The sequence below is a fragment of the Nelumbo nucifera genome, chromosome 8, assembly GCF_055504915.1.
Source record: "Nelumbo nucifera cultivar China Antique chromosome 8, China Antique-T2T, whole genome shotgun sequence".
Classification (NCBI taxonomy): Eukaryota; Viridiplantae; Streptophyta; class Magnoliopsida; order Proteales; family Nelumbonaceae; genus Nelumbo; species Nelumbo nucifera.
In genome coordinates this window covers 18925820-18950646 of record NC_142656.1, presented here as the reverse complement: position 1 = coordinate 18950646, position 24827 = coordinate 18925820, and the positions used below count along the sequence as shown (strand labels likewise).

Genomic DNA, 24827 nt, shown 5'->3' with positions numbered 1-24827 from the left:
CTGGAATGACTGCTTCAGTGCCATAAGTGAGGCTGAAAGGGGGTCTTGCCTGTTGCGGTTTTTACCGTGGTCCGATAAGCCCATAGTACACTGGGTAGCTCGTCTACCCATAGTCCCTTAGCTCGGTCGAGGCGTGCCTTCAGTCCGCGGAGAATGGCTCTGTTCGTGACCTCCGCTTGGTCATTTGCTTGAGGGTGCGCCACCGAGGTGAAGTTTTGTCGAATTCCCATATCTTTGCACCAGTTCTGGAATTTAATATCCTCGAACTGCTTACCATTGTAAGAGATCAGTACTCGGGGTAGTCTGAAACGGCACACTATATTCTTCTAGAAGAAGTTCTGCACATTCCGCATTGTGATCATTGTGAGAGGTTCAGCTTCTGCCCACTTAGAGAAATAATCAACTACCACCACTAAGAACCTCCACTGCCCTGTCGCTGGCAGAAATGGTCCGAGTATATCGATCCTCCACTGAGCGAAAGGCCACGGGCTGGTGAGATACTTCAGGTCGGCTGCAGGCTGGTGGTGGATGTTGGCGTGCTTCTGACACTTGTCACATCTTCTGACGAGCTCGATCGCATCTGCCTTCATCGTTGGCCAGTAGTATCCCTATTGTAGCGCTTTCTGGGTGAGAGCCCTGTCCCCCAAGTGTCCACCGCACAGACCCTCATGAGTGTTGCGGAGCATGAGCTCAGCCTCGGAAGGTCGCAAGCAGCGCAGATAGGGGAGCGTGTAAGACCTTCGGTGCAGCTGTTCGTCTATCATGGCGTATTTGGCCGCGTGGCGCTCTACCCTTTTGGCGGCATTACGATCCGTAGGGAGGGTCCCGTGCAGCAAGAAGCTCACAATCGGATCAATCCAGCTCGACTCTACTTGAACGACAAGAGCGACCACCTTTGCCCCCCCCCCCCCCCCCCCCCCGAGAATGCTAGGCCGAGGCAAGTTCTCTATATACACGGTTCTCATGGTATTATCACTAGTGCTGGCTAACCGGGACAGAGCGTCGGCCTTAGCGTTCTCAGATCTCGGGATTTTCTTGATGAAGTGAGAATGGAGGTTGAGCAGAGCTTCTCTGACTTTGGCTAAGTAGGCGATCATGGTTGGCTCGCAAGCTTCGTATTCACCAGTAACTTCCTTGACCACGAGTTGAGAATCGCTGTAGATGACGATGTGCTTGGCTTTCACTTCATTTGCTAGAGCCAGCCCGACTATTAACGCCTCGTACTCCGCTTCGTTGTTGGACGCCGTGAATTCAAAGCGTAACACATATTCCAGTTTCACCCCGCTTGACCCATACAGAATGATTCCAGTTCCGTTGCCCTGCTGGTTAGACGAGCCATCCACGTGAAGGATCTAGGGCTCCTCAACCCAGCTCGGGTTCGATCTAACTATGAGAGAAGTCACGTTGATTGCTACCTCACGGTGCTCGAGCTCAACCGGCCTAGGAGCCTCGGGATCATCCGACCTAGGGGCCTCGGGCTCGATCGGCCTATGGAATTCGGTGTTGAAAGTGGATTCCGTGACAAAGTCACCTAAGGCTTGGGCCTTGATAGCAGTTCGCGGCTTGTATTGGAGGTCGTATTCGCTGAGCTCGATGGCCCACTTTGTCAACCCACTAGAGACCTCGGGCTTGAGCAGGACTTGCCTCAGAGGCTTGTTGGTGAGGACGACGACAGTATGAGCTTGGAAGTACGGACGGAGCTTCCGAGCTGCAATGACTAGCGCATACGCCAACTTTTCGATCTCTGGATACCTCGTCTCTACACCCTGCAACACTTTGCTAACATAGTAGATAGGTCGTTGGACCCGATCTACTTCTCTTATCAGTACCGAGCTGACCACCTCGTCACTTGTAGAGAGGTACCGCTCCAAAACATCACCCTCCTCAGGTCGGGTTAAGACTGGGATACTGGCAAGGTACCTTTTGAGCTGGTCGAATGCGAGCTGACACTCTTCTGTCCATTCAAAGCCCTTGCTTTCAATTGCCTTAAAGAAATGCAAGCAGTGATCTGCCGATTAGGATATGAAGCGGCTCAGAGTGGCTATACGGCCATACAACCTCTGAACCTCCTTCAATTTCCGGGGTGGTCTCATATCAAGGATAGCCTTAATTTTTTCTACATTGGCCTCAACGCTATGTTGGTTGACGATGTACCCTAGGAATTTTCCCTAGGAATTTACTCGAGGTGACACCGAAGGCACACTTGTTTGGGTTTAGTTTCATGTTAAACTTACGCAAAATTTCAAAAACAGAATGCAAATCTTTTATTAAATCATTTGAAAACTGAGTTTTGACGACCATGTCGTCTACATAACATTCTATTTTATTGCCGATCAACAGCTCAAACAACTTATTTACAAGTCTTTGGAAGGTAGCCCCAGCATTTTTCAGTCCGAAGGGCATGACCTTGTAACAGTACATGCCTAGTTCACTTATAAAAGTTGTTTTTTCTTCATCTGTAGGGTCCATTCTTAACTGGTTATAGCCCGAGTAGGCATCCAGGAAACTCAGCAACTCATGCCCTGAGGTCGCGTCCACCAGGCGGTCAATCTTGGGGAGTGGGAAGCAATCCTTCGGACAAGCTCGGTTCAGATCGGTATAATCAACGCACATGCACCATTTACCGTTGGCCTTCTTTACCAGGACTGGGTTGGCTACCCAGCTCGGGTAATGGACCTCTCTGATAAAGTCGGTTGCGAGGAGCTTCCCGACCTCCTCGTCAATTGCTCTCCAGCGCTTCGGGGCTAAGTTGCATTTCTTCTGTCTAACGGGCCTAACTACAAGATCAGTATTTTGCCTGTAAGTTATGATGCTTGGGTCTATGTTGGGCATCTTTGCCACGGACCATGCAAAAACATCTAAATTTTCAAGTAAAAAACTTACCAGTTGAGATCGTAGGGGCTCTTAGACTGAAGCGCCGATCTGGAGTGTCCGAGTTGGGTCCTCCGCCAAAGTGGGCACGAAAACCGTCTCTTCCGTAGGTGCAACTCGCTCTTCACATTGCTCCGTAGGTCATTCCATCTCAAGGTCGTCGGCCACCTTGGTTTTCCCTTTGAGAGCGGCAATGTAGCACTTGCGAGACTCGAGTTGATCGCCTTGCGCTACCCCAATTCCGAAGTCCGTGGGGAACTTCATCGCCAAATAATAGGTGGAGACCACCGCACGAAGAGCATGATTGATGGACCAACCTATTATGGTGTTGTATAGGGAGGGAGTTGCGACTACCAAGAAGTTGTGGTTAAGCCACACTATGCTAGGCCAGGTGCCGACTTCCACAGGTACTGTAATTCTCCCCAAGGGCCCGACTTCCTCTTTGCTGAATCCTACCAAGGGGTACTTGCGGCCTTGAGATCGCTCTCTTGGAGCAGAAGCTTGTCGAATCATGCATTGAAAAGAATGTCTACCGAGCTACCAGAGTCGACGAGGACACGCTTGACTTCGTAGTCATTAATCTTTATCTTTACGACGATCGCATCATCGTGGGGGTAGTGGACCCCGCACGCGTCGTCCTTGGTGAAGAAGATCGGGTCTTCTGTCCTTGGCCACTTCGGGGGGTTTTGCTCTTCCCTTCCGACCTCACGGGCTGATGTCCGAGCTGCAGCTGAGGTGCAGCCCGCGATGATTGAACCTCCAACGATCACATGAATAGTCCCCCAAACTGATCTCTCTTCAGAGGGCTGCCTCTGTGGTTGCTCTATTTGCCTACTATTGGGCTCGGGATCATCTCTACCCTGCTTCCCTTGTCGACCTGCTTTATTATTATCATTATTTTGTACAAAATTTCTTAAGTATCTTGGACAGATGAGCTCTTCTATCTCGTCGTAGAGGTTCATACATTTCTTGGTACTATGACCGTGATCTTTATGAAAACTACAATACAGATTCTTATTACTTACATTAGGGTCCCCTTTCAGCCGGGGTGGCCACTTCACATACGGGGAGTCTTTGATTGCCATAAGGATCTTGGTCCGCTTCGCGTTCAGGGGTGTGTAGTCAGTCCTTTCTGCAGAAGGAGCTTGGAAAGGTTGTCCTGGCCTTGCCCCCCGAGCTGGGTCTTTTTTCTTCTTGTTGTCCCCTTGGATCGAGGACTCACCTTTCCTTTTCCTTTTCTCGGGCACACTTTCATTTTTCTGGTTGATCTCCTCCTCCATCCCTATGAACTGGTCCACGAGCTTGAGGAACACGGTTACAGTCTTGGGGCGATTGACCACCACATGCCACTTGAACTCTTTGTGTGTGATGCCTCTCTTAGCTATTGTAAGCCGCACTGTGGGGTCCAGGTCGGGTATCTGCAAACAAGCGTCATTGAACCGCTTGATGTAACTCCGGATGGGCTTTCCTTCCCTCAGGACTATGCCGAGGAGACTCTCCTGGGTTCTCGGGCACCGCTTGCTGGTGACGAAATGAGAGGTGACTTGCACAAACTGCGCCCAACTATTTATTGACCCGGGTGCAAGGTTCCTGTACCATGTGCGGGCTACCCCTTTGAAAGTGGTGGAGAAGGCCACACACATGCTGGACTCACTGGCCCTAGCCAAGTGCATCTGTGACTGGAAGGCGTCGACGTGGTCATTCAGATCGAACGATCCGCCATACTTGTCCAAGGGAGGAAGCTTGAAGTCCTTTGGCATAGGGACGGCTAGAAGTTCTGGAGACAGGGGGACGAAACTGAGAGGAGCGGAGTGGCTTTTACTTCGTCCGAGCTCACCTCTTCCTTACCCTTTAGCTCGAGCAGGTTATGTGTGGCAGTTCGGCGAGCTTGGCGGCATCTCCGCTGCTTTGCTGGCTCAGCATTAGTACCGCTTGCTTCTATGTTGCCGAGCTCGATGGGCCCAGGAAGGGGCTCGGATTGCTGTTGATGGTTGTGAACTGAAGGGCCTTGTCTACAGTCCGCAGCCAGGACCTCGAACTGGTTCTCGGCGAGCGGAAGCTCGAATTGTGAAGGCCGAGGCGACGTGGGTCTAACTGGCTGAGAGGCCCCCGACATGACTACAGGCTGTGAGGTGGGGGGAGTAACTTGTCTTTCTTTCCTGCCGTGGGATGAGACCTGACTCCCGAGAGGGTTCTGGGTCCGGGAGGTCTCTCCTTGGCGAGGGAGACGCTCGCTGTGGCAGCGGGCCTGGGCCTGCTGTGCAGCGGTGTGTCGAGGTGGAACTTGCTGTTGATGCTGAGGCAGCGGTGGAAACTGCTGCTAGTACTGCTGTTGGTAGACGTGGTGGAGCATTTGCTGCTGGTACAACTAGAACTGATGGACCTGTTGCATTTGAACTTGCATATCTTGCACGCAGTGTACCAGGTTTTCTAGCTGGTTCTATCTGACCACTGGGAGAACTGACGGTTTTGCAATGGTCGGCTCCACCGGCGAAGGGAGTGGAGCATTTTCTGGCGCCATGACCTGAGGCGCGCTCAGGGTAGGGACTCCGTCCGCGGAGAGGGGTACAGTGAACTGGCCAATGTAGACGGTAGGGAGCTGAGGTCATCCCCTGGAGGTGTTTTGGTCGGCGCTTCGTCCGGCGTTGCTGGAGGAAGCCATTGAAGTCTTATTGAAAGTTGCGGTGTTTGGTGTAGGAAGGCCTTCGGAAGCGATTCCCACAGACGACGCCAAATAATGTAGCGTGATCTGGTCACTCCTAGCTGGCAGTGGGCCCCACTCCTAACTGGCGACGGACAACACCTGAGAAGGAGAAGAAGATGAAGGATTCCTGGGGAGCTCGCCTGGCGGGAACACTCCGATGCTTAAGTTAGAACTCGGTGGAAAGCTTAGAGAGTAGTAAAGGAAAATGAGCTAAGAGTGGAGATGCGCACTTTTCGATTACAAAAATTACCTTTGCCCCTTGGAAATCGGGGTCTTTATATACTGATGCTTTGTCAAATTGGGTGTAACCGGCTCTGATTCTCTGCTACAGCTGTTATTCGCCAGCTGATTCGATTGGTGCAGGTATCCGTCGCAGAGTACAGTCCTGTCAGTTGAGAGACGTTATGCAGAGTTGGCGTGCACGACGCCGCCTGACGTGAGATGTGGGCGCAGTCCTCTGGACTGGTAGGTGCTGCGCCGCCAGACAAGAGACGTGGGAGCAATCTGATAGGCACGACCTTGTCGAACAAGAAGTTTCCCGAAGACTCCGAGTTACTCAATAGCGAAATCCTTTGTAGCAAGTTCCCTTGTAGCGAACTCCTTCGTAGCGAGCTCCAATAGCGAGCTGCCTTGCAGCAAGCCGTTCTGTAGCGGGCGGTAGCGAGCTGTCTTGTGGTGAGCTGTTCTGCTCGGGTTTCAACGAGCTCATTATGCCGAGTTGTGGCCAAGCTGTCATGTTGAGTTGTCACTTACGTCGAGTCATATCCACGTGTCCCTTAATTAGGAGGTCGGGCCAAATCACCCTCCATCAGATACGAACGAAAGATATAGAAACGCTTGGATACGCTAGTGAAAATAATACTAAACAAAAAGCTGAATTATCTATGAATAAGATATAAAGACATGAGAAAATAATTATCATTCTTTTAATTTTATAATTATAATTTTCAAATTTTATTAATTTTTGGAATATTTATTAATTTATTATTTTATTTAAATAACAACTATTTTTAAATAACAAATATGCTCTCATTTTTACATATAATGTTTTTATTTTACACATAATTATAAAATAAAACAAATAATCATTTAAGGTAGATACAATAAATTATATTTAATTTTCAGTTTTTATTAAATCTTTTGGGAAAATTAAATCTTAAATTATTCATTTCAGTTTCTATAATTATAATTTTCTATTCTCCATTAATTTTGTAGGAAAATTTATTTATTTAGTATTTTTATATAAAACTATTTTTTCAAATAATAACTATGTTTTCATTTTTTAACATATAATTATGTGCAAAATAAAATTTATAAATCATCTAAGGTAGACGAAATATATTATTTTTATAATTTTCAGTTTTTATTTTTTTGGTAAAATTAAATCTTAAATTTTTTATTTCAGTTTTCATAATACTATTTTTTAACTTGTACTAAAGATGAAAAACTATCCAAAAGTACTCAATTGTATAATTTTGTCAAATTAAACATGGATATGCCTTCATATCGGTATGTATCGGACCGTATCCACTGATACGATGCGATATAACCCAATACAGAGGCATATCATATCGATATGCATGACTCGTAGGATACATATCTAGTCATAATGTATCTTGTATCCATAATCATGGATATGGATACAATATGCTTCGTATCGGAAGTATCGTATTGGTACCTTAATCCTTGTGTGAGACGGGGTTAGATATGATTATTAAAAATAATTAATGGTCTATGTCAAATCAAAATTAGCCTTCACACCACTTTATAGCCCTTCTAGCCGCATATAGGAAACTTCTCAATATTTGTATTGTTTGGCAACTCGAAGTTTTTAGGTAACCAAAAAGCCTAAGGATGATCAGAATTTTTACATTAAGATTTTTACAATTTGAATACTAAGGTGTGTTTTTTCATACGAAGATGAATTAAAAAAACAAAAAGAAAATAGCTTAATATGTACTTTGCATATCTTTTTTGGGGCTATGGATTTTATTGGTTAAATCTTTTTCTAACTAAAGAGAAAAAGGCCAAAACACAAATTATAGGACATACAAAAAGCCAACAACTTGCAGGGAAAGACAGTTAAATGGGGCAGGAAATGCTTTATATGCATGGAGGCAAGGACTCTGAGATTGACGGATGTTATCTTTGGAGGTTCTGAAGGGTCAGGTGCTTGAGCAAAGTTGGATAACCCATTTGTCAAATCAAAACCAAAATCAGCTTTTCCTAAAATATCCATATTGTATACAGTATTCGCTTTCCAATGACATCATGATGGGAATTCGGATATCATAGGAAATTAGGAATATAAATAAAATCCGAAAAAGTAGGGATAAGTCCAATGCAGATTAATTATAAACATTTAAAATGTCAAAAACTTCCACTACAGAACTATAAAATTTACCAGTTGGTGGCATTTACTGGTTTATTTGATCCAGATGCCCAGCACAGCTTTTATGAGAATATGATGCGATATTTCCAGCACCGATGCCAATTAATGTAGCCGTTCTTTTCATAGAGGTACAACTTTGGCCTATAAAACCAAAAGGACCCCATAACTCTTATTTACATCCTAGGGGACCAATACAAACTCGTTGCAAGTTTGTTTTGAACACCAAAAGGATTTATGAAAGGCAAAGTGATTATGGACATCTTCCACCAGGTCCCCATAAGCTTCCCTTTGCAGAAAATCTCCTCACCGTGCACCACACAAATTTTCTATGAGATATGGTCCGCTCATGTCTCTGCAACTTGGTTCTTCATTGCCTACAGTGGTGGTTTCTTCAGCTAGAATGGCAAGAGAGATCATGAAAACTCATGATCTGGACTTCTCTAGCAGGCCCTCTTTGCTTTGCCAACAAAAGTTGTCTTACGGTGGGACTGACTTGGCTTTTGCACCCTACGGCGATTTTTGGAGAGAGATAAGGAAGATATGTGTGGTTGAGCTCTTTAGCACCAAGAGGGTGCAGTCCTTTCGGTTCATTAGAGAGGAGGAGATTTTTCAACTTGTCAAGTCTATTTCCCAGCAATCAGCCAATTCTTCTGACCCCATCATCAATTTGAGTGAGATGGTGTTTGCCCTTACAAACAACATCATTTGTAGGATTGCATTTGGCAAGAAATTCCAGCATGAAGGGTCCAAAAAATGTCTACTTCTCAACGAAACTCAAGACTTGTTAGCTACCACTACTTTTACCGACTATTTTCCATCGTGGGGTGGGTGTTTGATATTGTCACTGGACTACACGGGAGGCTCCAAAGGAATTTCTGTGACTTGGATTTGTTTTACAATCAAATCATCGAGGAGCACCTTCATCATAACAGAACCAAGAAGCCTGAGAAAGAAGACATCACTGACATCTTGCTCCAAATGCAACAGGATCCATCTACCTCATTTCATCTTGAAATGGACCACATCAAAGCACTATTCATGGTTTTATTATTCAACAACAAAATTTATCCATATTTGTTGCTGTTGTTGTTTTCCTTCATTCAATTCTTATCCTTTTTAATTTAAGATATTTTTTACTTAACCCTGTTTTTTGCTTTGACAGAATTTTCTTATAGGTGGAACAGACACAAGTGCTGCGACCGTGATTCGGGCGATGACAGAAGTAATAAAGAAGCCAATAGTGATGAAGAAAACGCAGGATGAACTCAGAAGTCTTATAGGAAATAAAGGGCACGTAGATGAAGACGATCTTAACCAACTTCATTACCTGAAATGTGTGGTGAAGGAGACATTGAGATTGCACCTACCTGGTCCTTTGTTGGTTTCACGTGAAACAATAAATCACTGTAAAATTGATGGGTATGATATTTATCCCAAAACTCAGGTTATTGTGAATGCTTGGGCTATAGGAATGGATCCCGAAATATGGAAGAACCCAGAAGAGTTTATACCAGAAAGGTTCACAGATGGGTCTGTTGATTTCAAGGGTCAACATTTTGAATTTATAGCGTTTGGAGCACGCCTCGACCGAGCTAAGGGACTATGGGTAGACGAGCTACCTAGTGTACTATGGGCTTATCGGACCATAGTAAAAACGGCAACAGGCAAAACCCCCTTTCAGTCTCACTTATGGCACTGAAGCAGTCATTCCAGCCAAGATCGAGGTTCCCACGCTACGTCTAGAAGTGTATGATGAAAAAACATACGAAGATGAGCTACGCACCAACCTCGACCTACTTGACAAGGTACGGGACCTCGCACCACGACCGACCAGCAGAAAGTAGCTCGGTACTATAACGCCAGGGTCAAGAAGCGGAACCTCCGGGTCGGAGACTTGGTTTTTCGTAAAGTTATGGTGCCTGAGCCCGGTGTTGGTACGGTCGGGCCAAATTGGGAATGACCCTACCGAGTAAAGTGGGTGCTCGGGGAAGGAACGTATGAGCTCAAAACCCTTAAAGGGAAACAAGTACCTCGGGCATATTCTTCGGCCTGCTCCAAACGGTATAAATTCAAAATGTTGACCCTTGAAATCAACAGACCCATCTATGAACCTTTCTGGTATAAACTCTTCTGGGTTCTTCCATATTTCGGGATCCATTCCTATAGCCCAAGCATTCACAATAACCTGAGTTTTGGGATAAATATCATACCCATCAATTTTACAGTGATTTATTGTTTCACGTGAAACCAACAAAGGACCAGGTAGGTGCAATCTCAATGTCTCCTTCACCACACATTTCAGGTAATGAAGTTGGTTAAGATCGTCTTCATCTACGTGCCCTTTATTTCCTACAAGACTTCTGAGTTCATCCTGCGTTTTCTTCATCACTATTGGCTTCTTTATTACTTCTGTCATCGCCCAAATCACGGTCGCAGCACTTGCGTCTGTTCCACCTATAAGAAAATTCTGTCAAAGCAAAAAACAGGGTTAAGTAAAAAATATCTTAAATTAAAAAGGATAAGAATTGAATGAAGGAAAACAACAACAGCAACAAATATGGATAAATTTTGTTGTTGAATAATAATACCATGAATAGTGCTTTGATGTGGTCCATTTCAAGATGAAATGAGGTAGATTGATCCTGTTGCATTTGAAGCAAGATGTCAGTGATGTCTTCTTTCTCAGGCTTCTTGGTTCTGTTATGATGAAGGTGCTCCTCGATGATTTGATTGTAAAACAAATCCAAGTCACAGAAATTCCTTTGGAGCCTCCCGTGTAGTCCAGTGACAATATCAAACACTCACCCCACGATGGAAAATAGTCGGTAAAAGTAGTGGTAGCTAACAAGTCTTGAGTTTCGTTGAGAAGTAGACATTTTTTGGACCCTTCATGCTGGAATTTCTTGCCAAATGCAATCCTACAAATGATGTTGTTTGTAAGGGCAAACACCATCTCACTCAAATTGATGATGGGGTCAGAAGAATTGGCTGATTGCTGGGAAATAGACTTGACAAGTTGAAAAATCTCCTCCTCTCTAATGAACCGAAAGGACTGCACCCTCTTGGTGCTAAAGAGCTCAACCACACATATCTTCCTTATCTCTCTCCAAAAATCGCCGTAGGGTGCAAAAGCCATGCCAGTCCCACCGTAAGACAACTTTTGTTGGCAAAGCAAAGAGGGCCAGCTTAGAGAAGTCGAGATCATGAGTTTTCATGATCTCTCTTTCCATTCTAGCTGAAGAAACCACCACTCGAGCTAAATGGTAAGGAAGAGGTGAGCTCGGACGAAGTAAAAGCCACTCCGCTCCTCTCAGTTTCGTCCCCCTGTCTCCAGAACTTCTAGCCGTCCCTATGCCAAAGGACTTCAAGCTTCCCCCCTTGGACAAGTATGGCGGATCGTTCGATCTGAATGACCACGTCGACGCCTTCCAGTCGCAGATGCACTTGGCTAGGGCCAGTGAGTCCAGCATGTGTGTGGCCTTCTCCACCACTTTCAAAGGGGTAGCCCGCACATGGTACAGGAACCTTGCACCCGGGTCAATAAAAAGTTGGGCGCAGTTTGTGCAAGTCACCTCTCATTTCGTCACCAGCAAGCGATGCCCAAGAACACAGGAGAGTCTCATCGGCATAGTCCTGAGGGAAGGAAAGCCCATCCGGAGTTACATCAAGCGGTTCAATGACGCTTGTTGGCAGATACCCGACCTGGACCCCACAGTGCGGCTTACAACAGCCAAGAGAGGCATCACACACAAAGAGTTCAAGTGGCACGTGGTGGTCAATCGCCCCAAGACTGTAACCGAGTTCCTCAAGCTCGTGGACCAGTTCATAGGGATGGAGGAGGAGATCAACTAGAAAAATGAAAGTGTACCCGAGAAAAGGAAAAGGAAAGGTGAGTCCTCGATCCAAGGGGACAATAAGAAGAAAAAAGACCCAGCTCGGGGGGCAAGGCCAGGACAGCCTTTCCAAGCTCCTTCAGCAGAAAGGACTGACTACACACCCCTGAACGCGAAGCGGACCGAGATCCTTATGGCAATCAAAGACTCCCCCGTATGTGAAGTGGCCACCCCGGCTGAAAGGGGACCCACATGTAAGGAATAAGAATCTGTATTGTAGTTTTCATAAAGATCACGGTCATAGTACCAAGAAATGTAAGAACCTATACGACGAGATAGAAGAGCTCATCTGTCCCAGATACTTAAAAAATTTTGTACAAAATAATGATAATAATAAAGCAGGTCGACAAGGGAAGCAGGGTAGAGATGATCCCGAGCCTAATAGTAGGCAAATAGAGCAACCGCAGAGGCAGCCCTCTGAAGAGAGACCAGTTTGGGGGACTATTCATGTGATCGTTGGAGGTTCAATCATCGCAGGCTGCACCTCAGCTGCAGCTCGGACATCAGCCCGTGAGGTCGGAAGGGAAGAGCAAAACCGCCTGAAGTGGCCAAGGACAGAAGACCCGATCTTCTTCACCAAGGACGACGCGTGCGGGGTCCACTACCCCCAAGATGATGCGCTCATCGTAAAGATAATGATTAATGACTACGAAGTCAAGCGTGTCCTCATCGACTCTGGTAGCTCGATAGACATTCTTTTCAATGCATGATTCGACAAGCTTCTGCTCCAAGAGAGCGATCTCAAGCCCGCAAGTACCCCTTGGTAGGATTCAGCAAAGAGGAAGTCGGGCCCTTGGGGAGAATTACAGTACCTGTGGAAGTCGGCACCTGGCCTAGCATAGTGTGGCTTAACCACAACTTCTTGGCAGTCGCAACTCCCTCCATGTACAACAACATAATAGGTCGGTCCATCAGTCATGCTCTTCGTGCAGTGGTCTCCACCTATTATTTGGTGATGAAGTTCCCCCCGGACTTCGCAGTTGGGGTAGCGCAAGGCGATCAGCTCGAGTCTCGCAAGTGCTACATTGCCGCCCTCAAAGGGAAAACCAAGGTGGCCGACGACCTTGAGATGGAATGACCTACGGGGCAATGCGAAGAGCAAGTTGCACCTACGGAAGAGACTGTTTTCGTGCCCACTTTGGCGGAGGACCCAACTCGGACACTCCAGATCGGCGCTTCAGTCTAAGAGCCCCTACGATCTCAACTAGTAAGTTTTTACTTGAAAATTTAGATGTTTTTGCCTGGTCCGTGGCAAAGATGCCCAGCATAGACCCAAGCATCATAACTTACAGGCTAAATACTGATCTTGTAGTTAGGCCCGTTAGACAGAAGAAATGCAACTTAGCCCCGAAACGCTGGAGAGCAATTGACGAGGAGGTCGGGAAGCTCCTCGCAACAGACTTTATCAGAGAGATCCATTACCCGAGCTGGGTAGCCAACCCAGTCCTGGTAAAGAAGGCCAACGGTAAATGGTGCATGTGCGTTGATTATACCGATCTGAACCGAGCTTGTCCGAAAGATTGCTTCCCACTCCCCAAGATTGACCGCCTGGTGGACGCGACCTCTGGGCATGAGTTGCTGAGTTTCCTGGATGCCTACTCGGGCTATAACCAGATAAGAATGGACCCTACAGATGAAGAAAAAACAACTTTTATAACTGAACTAGGCCTGTACTGTTACAAGGTCATGCCCTTCGGACTGAAAAATGCTGGGGCTACCTTCCAAAGACTTGTAAAAAAGTTGTTCGAGCCGTTGATCGACAATAAAATAGAATGTTATGTAGACGACGTGGTCGTCAAAACTCAGTTTTCAAATGATTTAATAAAAGATTTGCATTCTGTTTTTGAAATTTTGTGTAAGTTTAACATGAAACTAAACCCAAACAAGTGTGCCTTCGGTGTCACCTCGAGTAAATTCCTAGGGAAAATTTCTAGGGTACATCGTCAACCAGCGTAGCATTGAGGCCAATGTAGAAAAAATTAAGGCTATCCTAGATATGAGACCACCCCGAAAACTGAAGGAGGTTCAGAGGTTGAATGGCCGTATAGCCACTCTGAGCCGCATCATATCCAAATCGGCAGATCACTGCTTGCCTTTATTTAAGGCAATTAAAAGCAAAGGCTTTGAATGGACAGAAGAGTGTCAGCTCGCATTCGACCAGCTCAAAAGGTACCTTGCCAGTATCCCAGTCTTAACCCGACCTGAGGAGGGTAATGTTTTGGAGCTGTACCTCTCTACAAGTGACGAGGTGGTCAGCTCGGTACTGATAAGAGAAGTAGGATCGGGTCCAACGATCTATCTACCATGTTAGCAAAGTGTTGTAGGGTGTAGAGACGAGGTATCCAGAGATCGAAAAGTTGGCGTATGCGCTAGTCATTGCAGCTCGGAAGCTCCGTCCGTACTTCCAAGCTCATACTGTCGTCGTCCTCACCAACAAGCCTCTGAGGCAAGTCCTGCTCAAGCCCGAGGTCTCTAGTAGGTTGACAAAGTGGGCCATCAAGCTCAGCGAATACGACCTCCAGTACAAGCCGTGAACTGCTATCAAGGCCCAAGCCTTAGTTGACTTTGTCACGGAATGCACTTTCAACACCGAATTCCATAGGCCGATCGAGCCCGAGGCCCCTAGGTCGGATGATCCCGAGGCTCCTAGGCCGGTTGAGCTCGAGCACCATGAGGTAGCAATCAATGTGACTTCTCTCATAGTTAGATCGAACCCGAGCTGGGATGAGGAGCCCTGGATCCTTCACGTGGATGGCTCGTCCAGCCAGGAGGGCAACAGAACTGGAATCATTCTGTATGGGTCAAGCGGGGTGAAACTGGAGTATGTGTTACGCTTTGAGTTCACGGCGTCCAACAACGAAGCGGAGTACGAGGCGTTAATAGTCGGGCTGGATCTAGCAAATGAAGTGAAAGCCAAGCACATCGTCATCTGCAGCGATTCTCAGCTCGTGGTCAACGAAGTTACTGGTGAATACGAAGCTTGCGAGCCAACCATGATCGCCTACTTAGCCAAAGTCAGAGAGGCTCTGCTCAACTTCCAGTCCAACTTCATCAAAAAAATCCCGAGATCTGAGAACGTTGAGGCCGATGCACTGTCCCGTTTAGCCAGCACTAGTGATAATACCATGAGAACCGTGTATATAGAGAACTTGCCTCGGCCTAGCATTCTCGTGGGGGCAAAGGAGGTCGCTCTTGTCGTTCAAGTAGAGTCGAGCTGGATTGATCCGATTGTGAGCTTCTTGCTGCACGGGACCCTCCCTGCGGATCGTAATGCTGCCATAAGGGTAGAGCGCTAGGCGGCCAAATACGCCATGATAGACGAACAGCTGTACCGAAGGTCTTACACGCTCCCCTATCTGCGCTGCTTGCGACCTTCCGAGGCTGAGCTCATGCTCCGCAATACTCATGAGGGTCTGTGCGGTGGACACTTGGGGGACAGGGTTTTCGCCCCGAAAGCGCTACAACAGGGATACTACTGGCCAACGATGAAGGCAGATGCGATCGAGCTCGTCAGAAGATGTGACAAGTGTTAGAAGCACGCCAACATCCACCACCAGCCTACAGCCGACCTGAAGTATCTCACCAGCCCGTGGCCTTTCGCACAATGGAGGATCAATATACTCGGACCATTTCTGCCAGCGATAGGGCAGAGGAGGTTCTTAGTGGTGGTAGTTGATTATTTCACTAAGTGGGTAGAAGTTGAACCTCTCATAATGATCACAATGCGGAATGTGCAGAACTTTTTCTGGAAGAATATAGTGTGCCGTTTCGGACTACCCCGAGTACTGATCTCTGACAATGGTAAGCAGTTCGAGGATATTAAATTCTTGAACTGGTGCAAAGATATGGGAATTCGACAAATGGCCAAGCGGAGGTCACGAACAGAGCCATTCTCCGCGGACTAAAGGCACGCCTCGACCGAGCTAAGGGACTATGGGTAGACGAGTTACCCAGTGTACTATGGGCTTATCGGACTACGGTAAAAACCGCAATAGGCAAGACCCCCTTTCAACCTCACTTATGGCACTGAAGCAGTCATTCCAGCCAAGATCGAGGTTCCCACGCTACGTCTAGAATTGTATGATGAAAAAACATACGAAGATGAGCTACGAACCAACCTCGACCAACTTGACGAGGTACGGGACCTCGCACCATACACTTCTAGACGTAGCGTGGGAACCTCGATCTTGGCTGGAATGACTGCTTCAGTGCCATAAGTGAGGTTGAAAGGGGGTCTTGCCTGTTACGGATTTCACTGTGGTCCGATAAGCCCATAGTACACTGGGTAGCTCGTCTACCCATAGTCCCTTAGCTCGGTCGAGGCGTGCCTTTAGTCCGCGGAGAATGGCTCTGTTCGTGACCTCCGCTTGGCCATTTGCTTGAGGGTGCGCCACCGAGGGGAAGTTTTGTCGAATTCCCATATCTTTGCACCAGTTCTGGAATTTAATATCCTCGAACTGCTTACCATTGTCAGAGATCAGTACTCGGGGTAGTCCGAAACGGCACACTATATTCTTCTAGAAAAAGTTCTGCACATTCCGCATTGTGATCATTGTGAGAGGTTCAGCTTCTACCCACTTAGTGAAATAATCAACTACCACCACGGATCGCTGTCCTTGGCCACTTCGGGGGGTTTTGCTCTTCCCGGGGGGTTTTGCTCTATCCTTGGCCACTTCGGGGCCAGCTTCTACCCACTTAGTGAAAAAGTTTTGCACATTCCGCACATTCCGCACGCGTCGTCCTTGGTGAAGAAGATCGGGTCTTCTGTCCTTGGCCACTTCGGGGGGTTTTGCTCTTCCCTTCCGACCTCACGGGCTGATGTCCGAGCTGCAGCTGAGGTGCAGCCCGCGATGATTGAACCTCCAACGATCACATGAATAGTCCCCCAAACTGGTCTCTCTTCAGAGGGTTGCCTCTGCGGTTGCTCTATTTGCCTACTATTGGGCTCGGGATCATCTCTACCCGGCTTCCCTTGTCGACCTGTTTTATTATTATCATTATTTTGTACAAAATTTCTTAAGTATCTGGGACAGATGAGCTCTTCTATCTCGTCGCAGAGGTTCTTACATTTCTTGGTACTATGACCGTGATCTTTATGAAAACTACAATACAGATTCTTATTACTTACATTAGGGTCCCCTTTCAGTCGGGGTGGCCACTTCACATATGGGGAGTCTTTGATTGCCATAAGGATCTCGATCCGCTTCGCGTTCAGGGGTGTGTAGTCAGTCCTTTCTGCTGAAGGAGCTTGGAAAGGCCAAAACACAAATTATAGGACATACAAAAAGCCAACAACTTGCAGGGAAAGACAGTTAAATGGGGCAGAAAATGCTTTATATGCATGGAGGCAAGGACTCTGAGATTGACGGATGTTAGCTTTGGAGGTTCTGAAGGGTCAGGTGCTTGAGCAAAGTTGGATAACCCATTTGTCAAATCAAAACCAAAATCAGCTTTTCCTAAAATATCCATATTGTATACAGTATTCGCTTTCCAATGACATCATGATGGGAATTCGGATATCATAAGAAATTAGGAATATAAATAAAATCCGAAAAAGTAGGGATAAGTCCAATGCAGATTAATTATAAACATTTAAAATGTCAAAAACTTCCACTACAGAACTATAAAATTTACCAGTTGGTGGCATTTACTGGTTTATTTGATCCAGATGCCCAGCACAGCTTTTATGAGAATATGATGCGATATTTCCAGCACCGATGCCAATTAATGTAGCCGTTCTTTTCATAGAGGTACAACTTTGGCCTATAAAACCAAAAGGACCCCATAACTCTTATTTACATCCTAGGGGACCAATACAAACTCGTTGCAAGTTTGTTTTGAACACCAAAAGGATTTATGAAAGGCAAAGTGATTATGGACATCTTCCACCAGGTCCCCATAAGCTTCCCTTTGCAGAAAATCTCCTCACCGTGCACCACACAAATTTTCTATGAGATATGGTCCGCTCATGTCTCTGCAACTTGGTTCTTCATTGCCTACAGTGGTGGTTTCTTCAGCTAGAATGGCAAGAGAGATCATGAAAACTCATGATCTGGACTTCTCTAGCAGGCCCTCTTTGCTTTGCCAACAAAAGTTGTCTTACGGTGGGACTGACTTGGCTTTTGCACCCTACGGCGATTTTTGGAGAGAGATAAGGAAGATATGTGTGGTTGAGCTCTTTAGCACCAAGAGGGTGCAGTCCTTTCGGTTCATTAGAGAGGAGGAGATTTTTCAACTTGTCAAGTCTATTTCCCAGCAATCAGCCAATTCTTCTGACCCCATCATCAATTTGAGTGAGATGGTGTTTGCCCTTACAAACAACATCATTTGTAGGATTGCATTTGGCAAGAAATTCCAGCATGAAGGGTCCAAAAAATGTCTACTTCTCAACGAAACTCAAGACTTGTTAGCTACCACTACTTTTACCGACTATTTTCCATCGTGGGGTGGGTGTTTGATATTGTCACTGGACTACACGGGAGGCTCCAAAGGAATTTCTGTGACTTGGATTTGTTTTACAATCAAATCATCGAGGAGCACCTTCATCATAACAGAACCAAGAAGCCTGAGAAAGAAGACATCACTGACATCTTGCTCCAAATGCAACAGGATCCATCTACCTCATTTCATCTTGAAATGGACCACATCAAAGCACTATTCATGGTTTTATTATTCAACAACAAAATTTATCCATATTTGTTGCTGTTGTTGTTTTCCTTCATTCAATTCTTATCCTTTTTAATTTAAGATATTTTTTACTTAACCCTGTTTTTTGCTTTGACAGAATTTTCTTATAGGTGGAACAGACACAAGTGCTGCGACCGTGATTTGGGCGATGACAGAAGTAATAAAGAAGCCAATAGTGATGAAGAAAACGCAGGATGAACTCAGAAGTCTTATAGGAAATAAAGGGCACGTAGATGAAGACGATCTTAACCAACTTCATTACCTGAAATGTGTGGTGAAGGAGACATTGAGATTGCACCTACCTGGTCCTTTGTTGGTTTCACGTGAAACAATAAATCACTGTAAAATTGATGGGTATGATATTTATCCCAAAACTCAGGTTATTGTGAATGCTTGGGCTATAGGAATGGATCCCGAAATATGGAAGAACCCAGAAGAGTTTATACCAGAAAGGTTCATAGATGGGTCTGTTGATTTCAAGGGTCAACATTTTGAATTTATACCGTTTCGAGCAGGCCGAAGAATATGCCCTGGGATATATCTCGGAGTTGTTGCTGTAGAGCTTCCCTTTGCAGAAAATCTTCTCACCGTGCACTACACAAACTTTCTATGAGATATGGTCCGCTCATGTCTCTGCAACTTGGTTCTTCATTGCTTACAGTGGTGGTTTCTTCAGCTAGAATGGCAAGAGAGATCATGAAAACTCATGATCTCAACTTCTCTAGCAGGCCCTCTTTGCTTTGCCAACGAAAGTTGTCTTACGGTGGGATTGACTTGGCTTTTGCACCCTACGGCGATTCTTGGAGAGAGATAAGGAAGATATGTGTGGTTGAGCTCTTTAGCACCAAGAGGGTGCAGTCCTTTCGGTTCAAAATTTTGTATAATTTAGCACTAAGGGGGTATACATTCGTTCGTGCGACACCCCTGCCAAATTCTATAATTTTCAAGATTCTTTAAATCTTAACCCTCAAAATAAGCACTTTTGGTGCACAGTTAAGGCCCTGCTTGAAGATTAAGTACTTGTTAGTACTTCTTAGAAGTACTTATTTTAACAACCACTTAAGGTTGTTTGGTAACCGTCTTTTCAAATCACTTATTATGTTTTTAAGCAGTTATTAGGGTGGGGATATTTGGTAAGTTATTTTTCCCATAAATGCTTATATTGACACAAATGACAATTTTACCCCTCACTTCACAACTTCATCTTGTCATTCTTATTCTGATGCATCCAACAACTGTTTCTGCTTCTTATATTTAGTAGAATTGTGATTAGAGCTCTTTACAAGAGCTTCTTCAGCATCCAGAATTTCTTCATCCACTAATGAATCAAGAACAGAATTTCTTTTACCCATTTTCTGCAAATCAATGCAAACCCATTAACGGAAATGTGTTTTCCTTTGAAGGAAGGGTTCCTCTACTTCTGAAGCTCTTCAAAAGGCCATGTAATTTTTTTTTTCTTCAGCAACCAAAGCAATCTTCGAATTGTCAACTTCTTTTTGCAAGGTTACTGAAACACATCAACAAGAAAGAAATTTTCTGCAACCTTTCGGTATATCAAACAAAACCCTTTAGCGGAACCAGCAAATTAATTATGTCGACCTTTCTTGCACCTTTATCAACAGGGAAGACGTAGAACTGGTCCTTTTCTCGGGCACACTTTCATTTTTCTGATTGGTCTCCTCCTCCATCCCTATGAACTGGTCCACGAGCTTGAGGAACTCGGTTATAGTCTTGGGGCAATTGACAACAGAAATTTCTCATACTGATTCTTCTGCTTTTCTAATTGAGCTTCTTTTCACCTTTTGAACAGGAGAGTTCACAAGTGTAGATCTACAAAGAACAGGGAGATCAAGTTAGAAAAAAAAAAACAAAAAAAAAGAAAAACAAATAAATGTGAAAAAAACTTCAAAACATAGAAGAAAGAGGCCAAACGACAGGTCTGCCGGCCACTGTTCCTCACCACCTATCGTCGCTGGTGGACCTGCAACTGGTGCGTCGCTACCTGGGTTTGAGGTTTGAATGAATGGAGAAGGAGGAGGTATAACCTTCATGGGGGTATTTTAGGTATTATAAAAAATTATCAGGGACTGGTTCATCCCATTTTTCGGAGAAATATAAGTACTTCTTCAAGAAGTACTTAAAAAAAGTCAACTTGAAGTCACTTTTTCAAAGAAGTAATTCTTTAAAAAAAAGTACTTCCCCACTTTTTTACCAAACACCCATAAATACTTAAAGACCACTTAATATGTCGTCCCATGATGGAGGCCCATCACAAGGCCCATCTCATCCCTAGGGGCGGTAGCTTATAGGATAAGGATAAGTTAACTAAGATCCAAGAATTCAAGATAAGCAAGGGATCCAAGAATCCAAGATTAGCAAGACTCTTCCAAGATTAGAAAGATAATGCAAGACTCTTCCAAGATAGAACAAGACTCTTCCAAGATTATCAAGAAAGACTCCAAGAAGCATCAAGATTAGCAAGATTACCCAAGATTCATGCATATAGGGAGATCGGACGGTGGAGATCAGGCAAAGAGGAATTCGATCCTATCTAGATTAGATGTTGATCTATCCTAATTGTTCTTTTCCAGTTCTTTTACAATTTCAATTTCTAGATGTATTATAAATACTGCTATTTTCCAATTAATGAAATCAATTCATACTTCAGATTTTCAGATTTCTTGGGTTCTCTTCTTTGAGTTTCGCCATCTTTTCTCTCTCCTAGAGAAGTCGGTGTTATTCGCTAGGTGCTAGCGAACGCCCGGTACTTGCATAGCCAGCTCCGGTTTCCATTGCTTCCACGCTGCGTCATCCCATGTCTTAAAAGAAGTACTTATTAAGTATTCCCAAATACTACCTAAATTTTAATTATTTACTTGTTAAAAGACCCCTCACTCAAGTGCAGACTGTGTACTAGCCCCACTTGATGCCCAGCACCGCTGCCAATTAACGTTGCCGTTCTTTTCATAGAAGTACAACATTGGCCTATAAAAACAAAAAAACCCCATAACTCTTATTTACATCCAAGGGGACCAACAGAATATTGCGTACCAATTAATTTCACTTGTTATTATAAAGCAATCATCCCCTCTTTCTCTCACTCACTCACACACACACAGCACAATATTATATTACAAACTCATAGCAAAGTTACATCATGTTAATGCTTCTTCTTTTTATTTTGCTTCTTCCTCTCCTCCTCCTGTTTGTTTTGAACAGCAAAAGGATTTATGAAAGGCAAAGTGATTATGGGCATCTTCCACCAGGTCCCCATAAGCTTCCCTTTATTGGGAACTTGCACCAACTTAGCAGAAAATCTCCTCACCGTGCACTACACAAACTTGCTATGAGATATGGTCCGCTCATGTCTCTGCAACTTGGTTCTTCATTGCCTACAGTGGTGGTTTCTTCAGCTAGAATGGCAAGAGAGATCATGAAAACTCATGATCTCGACTTCTCTAGCAGGCCCTCTTTGCTTTGCCAACAAAAGTTGTCTTACGGTGGGACTGACTTGGCTTTTGCACCCTACGGCGATTTTTGGAGAGAGATAAGGAAGATATGTGTGGTTGAGCTCTTTAGCACCAAGAGGGTGCAGTCCTTTCGGTTCATTAGAGAGGAGGAGATTTTTCAACTTGTCAAATCTATTTCCCAGCAATCAGCCAATTCTTCTGACCCCATCATCAATTTGAGTGAGATGGTGTTTGCCCTTACAAACAACATCATTTGTAGGATTGCATTTGGCAAGAAATTCCAGCATGAAGGGTCCAAAAAATGTCTACTCCAGGAACTCCTCAACGAAACTCAAGACTTGTTAGCTACCCCTGCTTTTACCGACTATTTTCCATCCGTGGGGTGGGTGTTTGATATTGTCACTGGACTACACGGGAGGCTCCAAAGGAATTTCCGTGACTTGGATTTGTTTTACAATCAAATCATCGAGGAGCACCTTCATCATAACAGAACCAAGAAGCCTGAGAAAGAAGACATCACTGACATCTTGCTTCAAATGCAACAGGATCAATCTACCTCATTTCATCTTGAAATGGACCACATCAAAGCACTATTCATGGTTTTATTATTCAACAACAAAATTTATCCATATTTGTTGCTGTTGTTGTTTTCCTTCATTCAATTCTTATCCTTTTTAATTTAAGATATTTTTTACTTAACCCTGTTTTTTGCTTTGACAGAATTTTCTTATAGGTGGAACAGACGCAAGTGCTGCGACCGTGATTTGGGCGATGACAGAAGTAATAAAGAAGCCAATAGTGATGAAGAAAACGCAGGATGAACTCAGAAGTCTTATAGGAAATAAAGGGCACGTAGATGAAGACGATCTTAACCAACTTCATTACCTGAAATGTGTGGTGAAGGAGACATTGAGATTGCACCTACCTGGTCCTTTGTTGGTTTCACGTGAAACAATAAATCACTGTAAAATTGATGGGTATGATATTTATCCCAAAACTCAGGTTATTGTGAATGCTTGGGCTATAGGAATGGATCCCGAAATATGGAAGAACCCAGAAGAGTTTATACCAGAAAGGTTCATAGATGGGTCTGTTGATTTCAAGGGTCAACATTTTGAATTTATACCGTTTGGAGCAGGCCGAAGAATATGCCCTGGGATATATCTCGGAGTTGTTGCTGTAGAGCTTACCCTTGCAAATCTTCTGTACTCATTTAACTGGGAACTTCCTGACGGAATGAGGAAAGAAGATATCGACATGGTCGGGCAGAATGGTCTGACAATGCATAAGAAGATTCCTCTTCGCCTTTTAGCCACTACTTATATCTGATGAATTATGTCGAGAAAGTCGTCAAATGATAATAAATTTGTAGTCGTGTTATATGGTGGTGTCGAACTGGTACAAGTAGTCGGTGGAAGATGTAGGATTATGTGAATAGAACAGATGTACTTATTATTTGAAATAAACACGTTTGGTTTGGGTGAATGTTAAATTTATTTATTTTAAAAGACTTTTTCTTTCTTCTTGCTTTATTCTTTATTTATTTATAGAAATTAAGACTATATATATATATAGTCCACTCAGCTCGGTGATTACAGGTAATACTGCCTTAAGTTGACAATATTCTATGCCCGAGGTACTTATTTCCCTTTTAGGGTTTTGAGCTCATACATTCCTTCCCCGAGCACCCACTTTACTCGGTAGGGTCATTCCCAATTTGGCCCGACCATACCAACACCGGGCTCAGGCACCATAACTTTACGAAAAACTAAGTCTCCGACCCGGAGGTTCCGCTTCTTGACCCTGGCGTTATAGTAACGAGCTACTCTCTGCTGGTCGGTCGCAGTGCGAGGTCCCGTACCTCGTCAAGTTGGTCGAGGTTGGTGCGTAGCTCATCTTCGTATGTTTTTTCATCATACACTTCTAGACGTAGCGTGGGAACCTCGATCTTGGCTGGAATGACTGCTTCAGTGCCATAAGTGAGGCTGAAAGGGGGTCTTGCCTGTTGCGGTTTTTACCGTGGTCCGATAAGCCCATAGTACACTGGGTAGCTCGTCTACCCATAGTCCCTTAGCTCGGTCGAGGCGTGCCTTCAGTCCGCGGAGAATGGCTCTGTTCGTGACCTCCGCTTGGTCATTTGCTTGAGGGTGCGCCACCGAGGTGAAGTTTTGTCGAATTCCCATATCTTTGCACCAGTTCTGGAATTTAATATCCTCGAACTGCTTACCATTGTCAGATATCAGTACTCGGGGTAGTCTGAAACGGCACACTATATTCTTCTAGAAGAAGTTCTGCACATTCCGCATTGTGATCATTGTGAGAGGTTCAGCTTCTACCCACTTAGTGAAATAATCAACTACCACCACTAAGAACCTCCTCTGCCCTGTCGCTGGCAGAAATGGTCCGAGTATATCGATCCTCCACTGAGCGAAAGGCCACGGGCTGGTGAGATACTTCAGGTCGGCTGCAGGCTGGTGGTGGATGTTGGCGTGCTTCTGACACTTGTCACATCTTCTGACGAGCTCGATCGCATCTGCCTTCATCGTTGGCCAGTAGTATCCCTGTTGTAGCGCTTTCTGGGTGAGAGCCCTGTCCCCCAAGTGTCCACCGCATAGACCCTCATGAGTGTTGCGGAGCATGAGCTCAGCCTCGGAAGGTCGCAAACAGCGCAGATAAGGGAGCGTGTAAGACCTTCGGTACAGCTGTTCGTCTATCATGGCGTATTTGGCCGCGTGGTGCTCTACCCTTTTGGCGGCATTACGATCCGTAGGGAGGGTCCCGTGCAGCAAGAAGCTCACAATCGGATCAAT

General features: G+C 45.1%; 2 protein-coding genes and 2 pseudogenes across 3 annotated transcripts; 3 read left to right on the top strand and 1 right to left on the bottom strand.

The window, feature by feature from the left end:
- The first annotated feature begins 8313 nt into the window (after nucleotides 1-8313).
- LOC148789683 (cytochrome P450 71A1 pseudogene) lies at nucleotides 8314-9506 on the top strand (annotated as a pseudogene).
- On the bottom strand, nucleotides 8791-13064 carry LOC148789682 (cytochrome P450 71B2-like). Its single transcript, XM_088893760.1, has 2 exons — nucleotides 10552-13064; nucleotides 8791-10434 (listed from the first exon to the last, which is right to left on the bottom strand). Exons 1-2 carry the CDS (start codon nucleotides 11170-11172, stop codon nucleotides 9655-9657), a joined length of 1401 nt encoding a protein of 466 aa, XP_088749886.1. The 5' UTR covers nucleotides 11173-13064; the 3' UTR covers nucleotides 8791-9654.
- Nucleotides 13065-17638: 4574 nt separating this feature from the next.
- LOC148789681 (cytochrome P450 71A1-like) lies at nucleotides 17639-19737 on the top strand (annotated as a pseudogene). Its single transcript, XR_016079571.1, has 2 exons — nucleotides 17639-18523; nucleotides 18645-19737. The product of XR_016079571.1 is annotated as a cytochrome P450 71A1-like (transcript).
- A 1834-nt stretch (nucleotides 19738-21571) lies between these two features.
- LOC148789680 (cytochrome P450 71A1-like) lies at nucleotides 21572-23525 on the top strand. Its single transcript, XM_088893389.1, has 2 exons — nucleotides 21572-22616; nucleotides 22738-23525. Exons 1-2 carry the CDS (start codon nucleotides 21705-21707, stop codon nucleotides 23344-23346), a joined length of 1521 nt encoding a protein of 506 aa, XP_088749515.1. The 5' UTR covers nucleotides 21572-21704; the 3' UTR covers nucleotides 23347-23525.
- Nucleotides 23526-24827: the final 1302 nt, after the last annotated feature.

Bases quoted from the DNA above. Each gene is read 5' to 3' on its own strand.
- LOC148789682 (XM_088893760.1), bottom strand. From the start codon at position 11,172: ATGATCTCGACTTCTCTAAGCTGGCCCTCTTTGCTTTGCCAACAAAAG. The intron at 10,435-10,551 runs TATTATTCAACA...TTGCTTTGACAG, and splicing joins CAAAGCACTATTCATGGTAT to AATTTTCTTATAGGTGGAAC.
- LOC148789680 (XM_088893389.1), top strand. From the start codon at position 21,705: ATGTTAATGCTTCTTCTTTTTATTTTGCTTCTTCCTCTCCTCCTCCTG. The intron at 22,617-22,737 runs GTTTTATTATTC...TTGCTTTGACAG, and splicing joins ACATCAAAGCACTATTCATG to AATTTTCTTATAGGTGGAAC.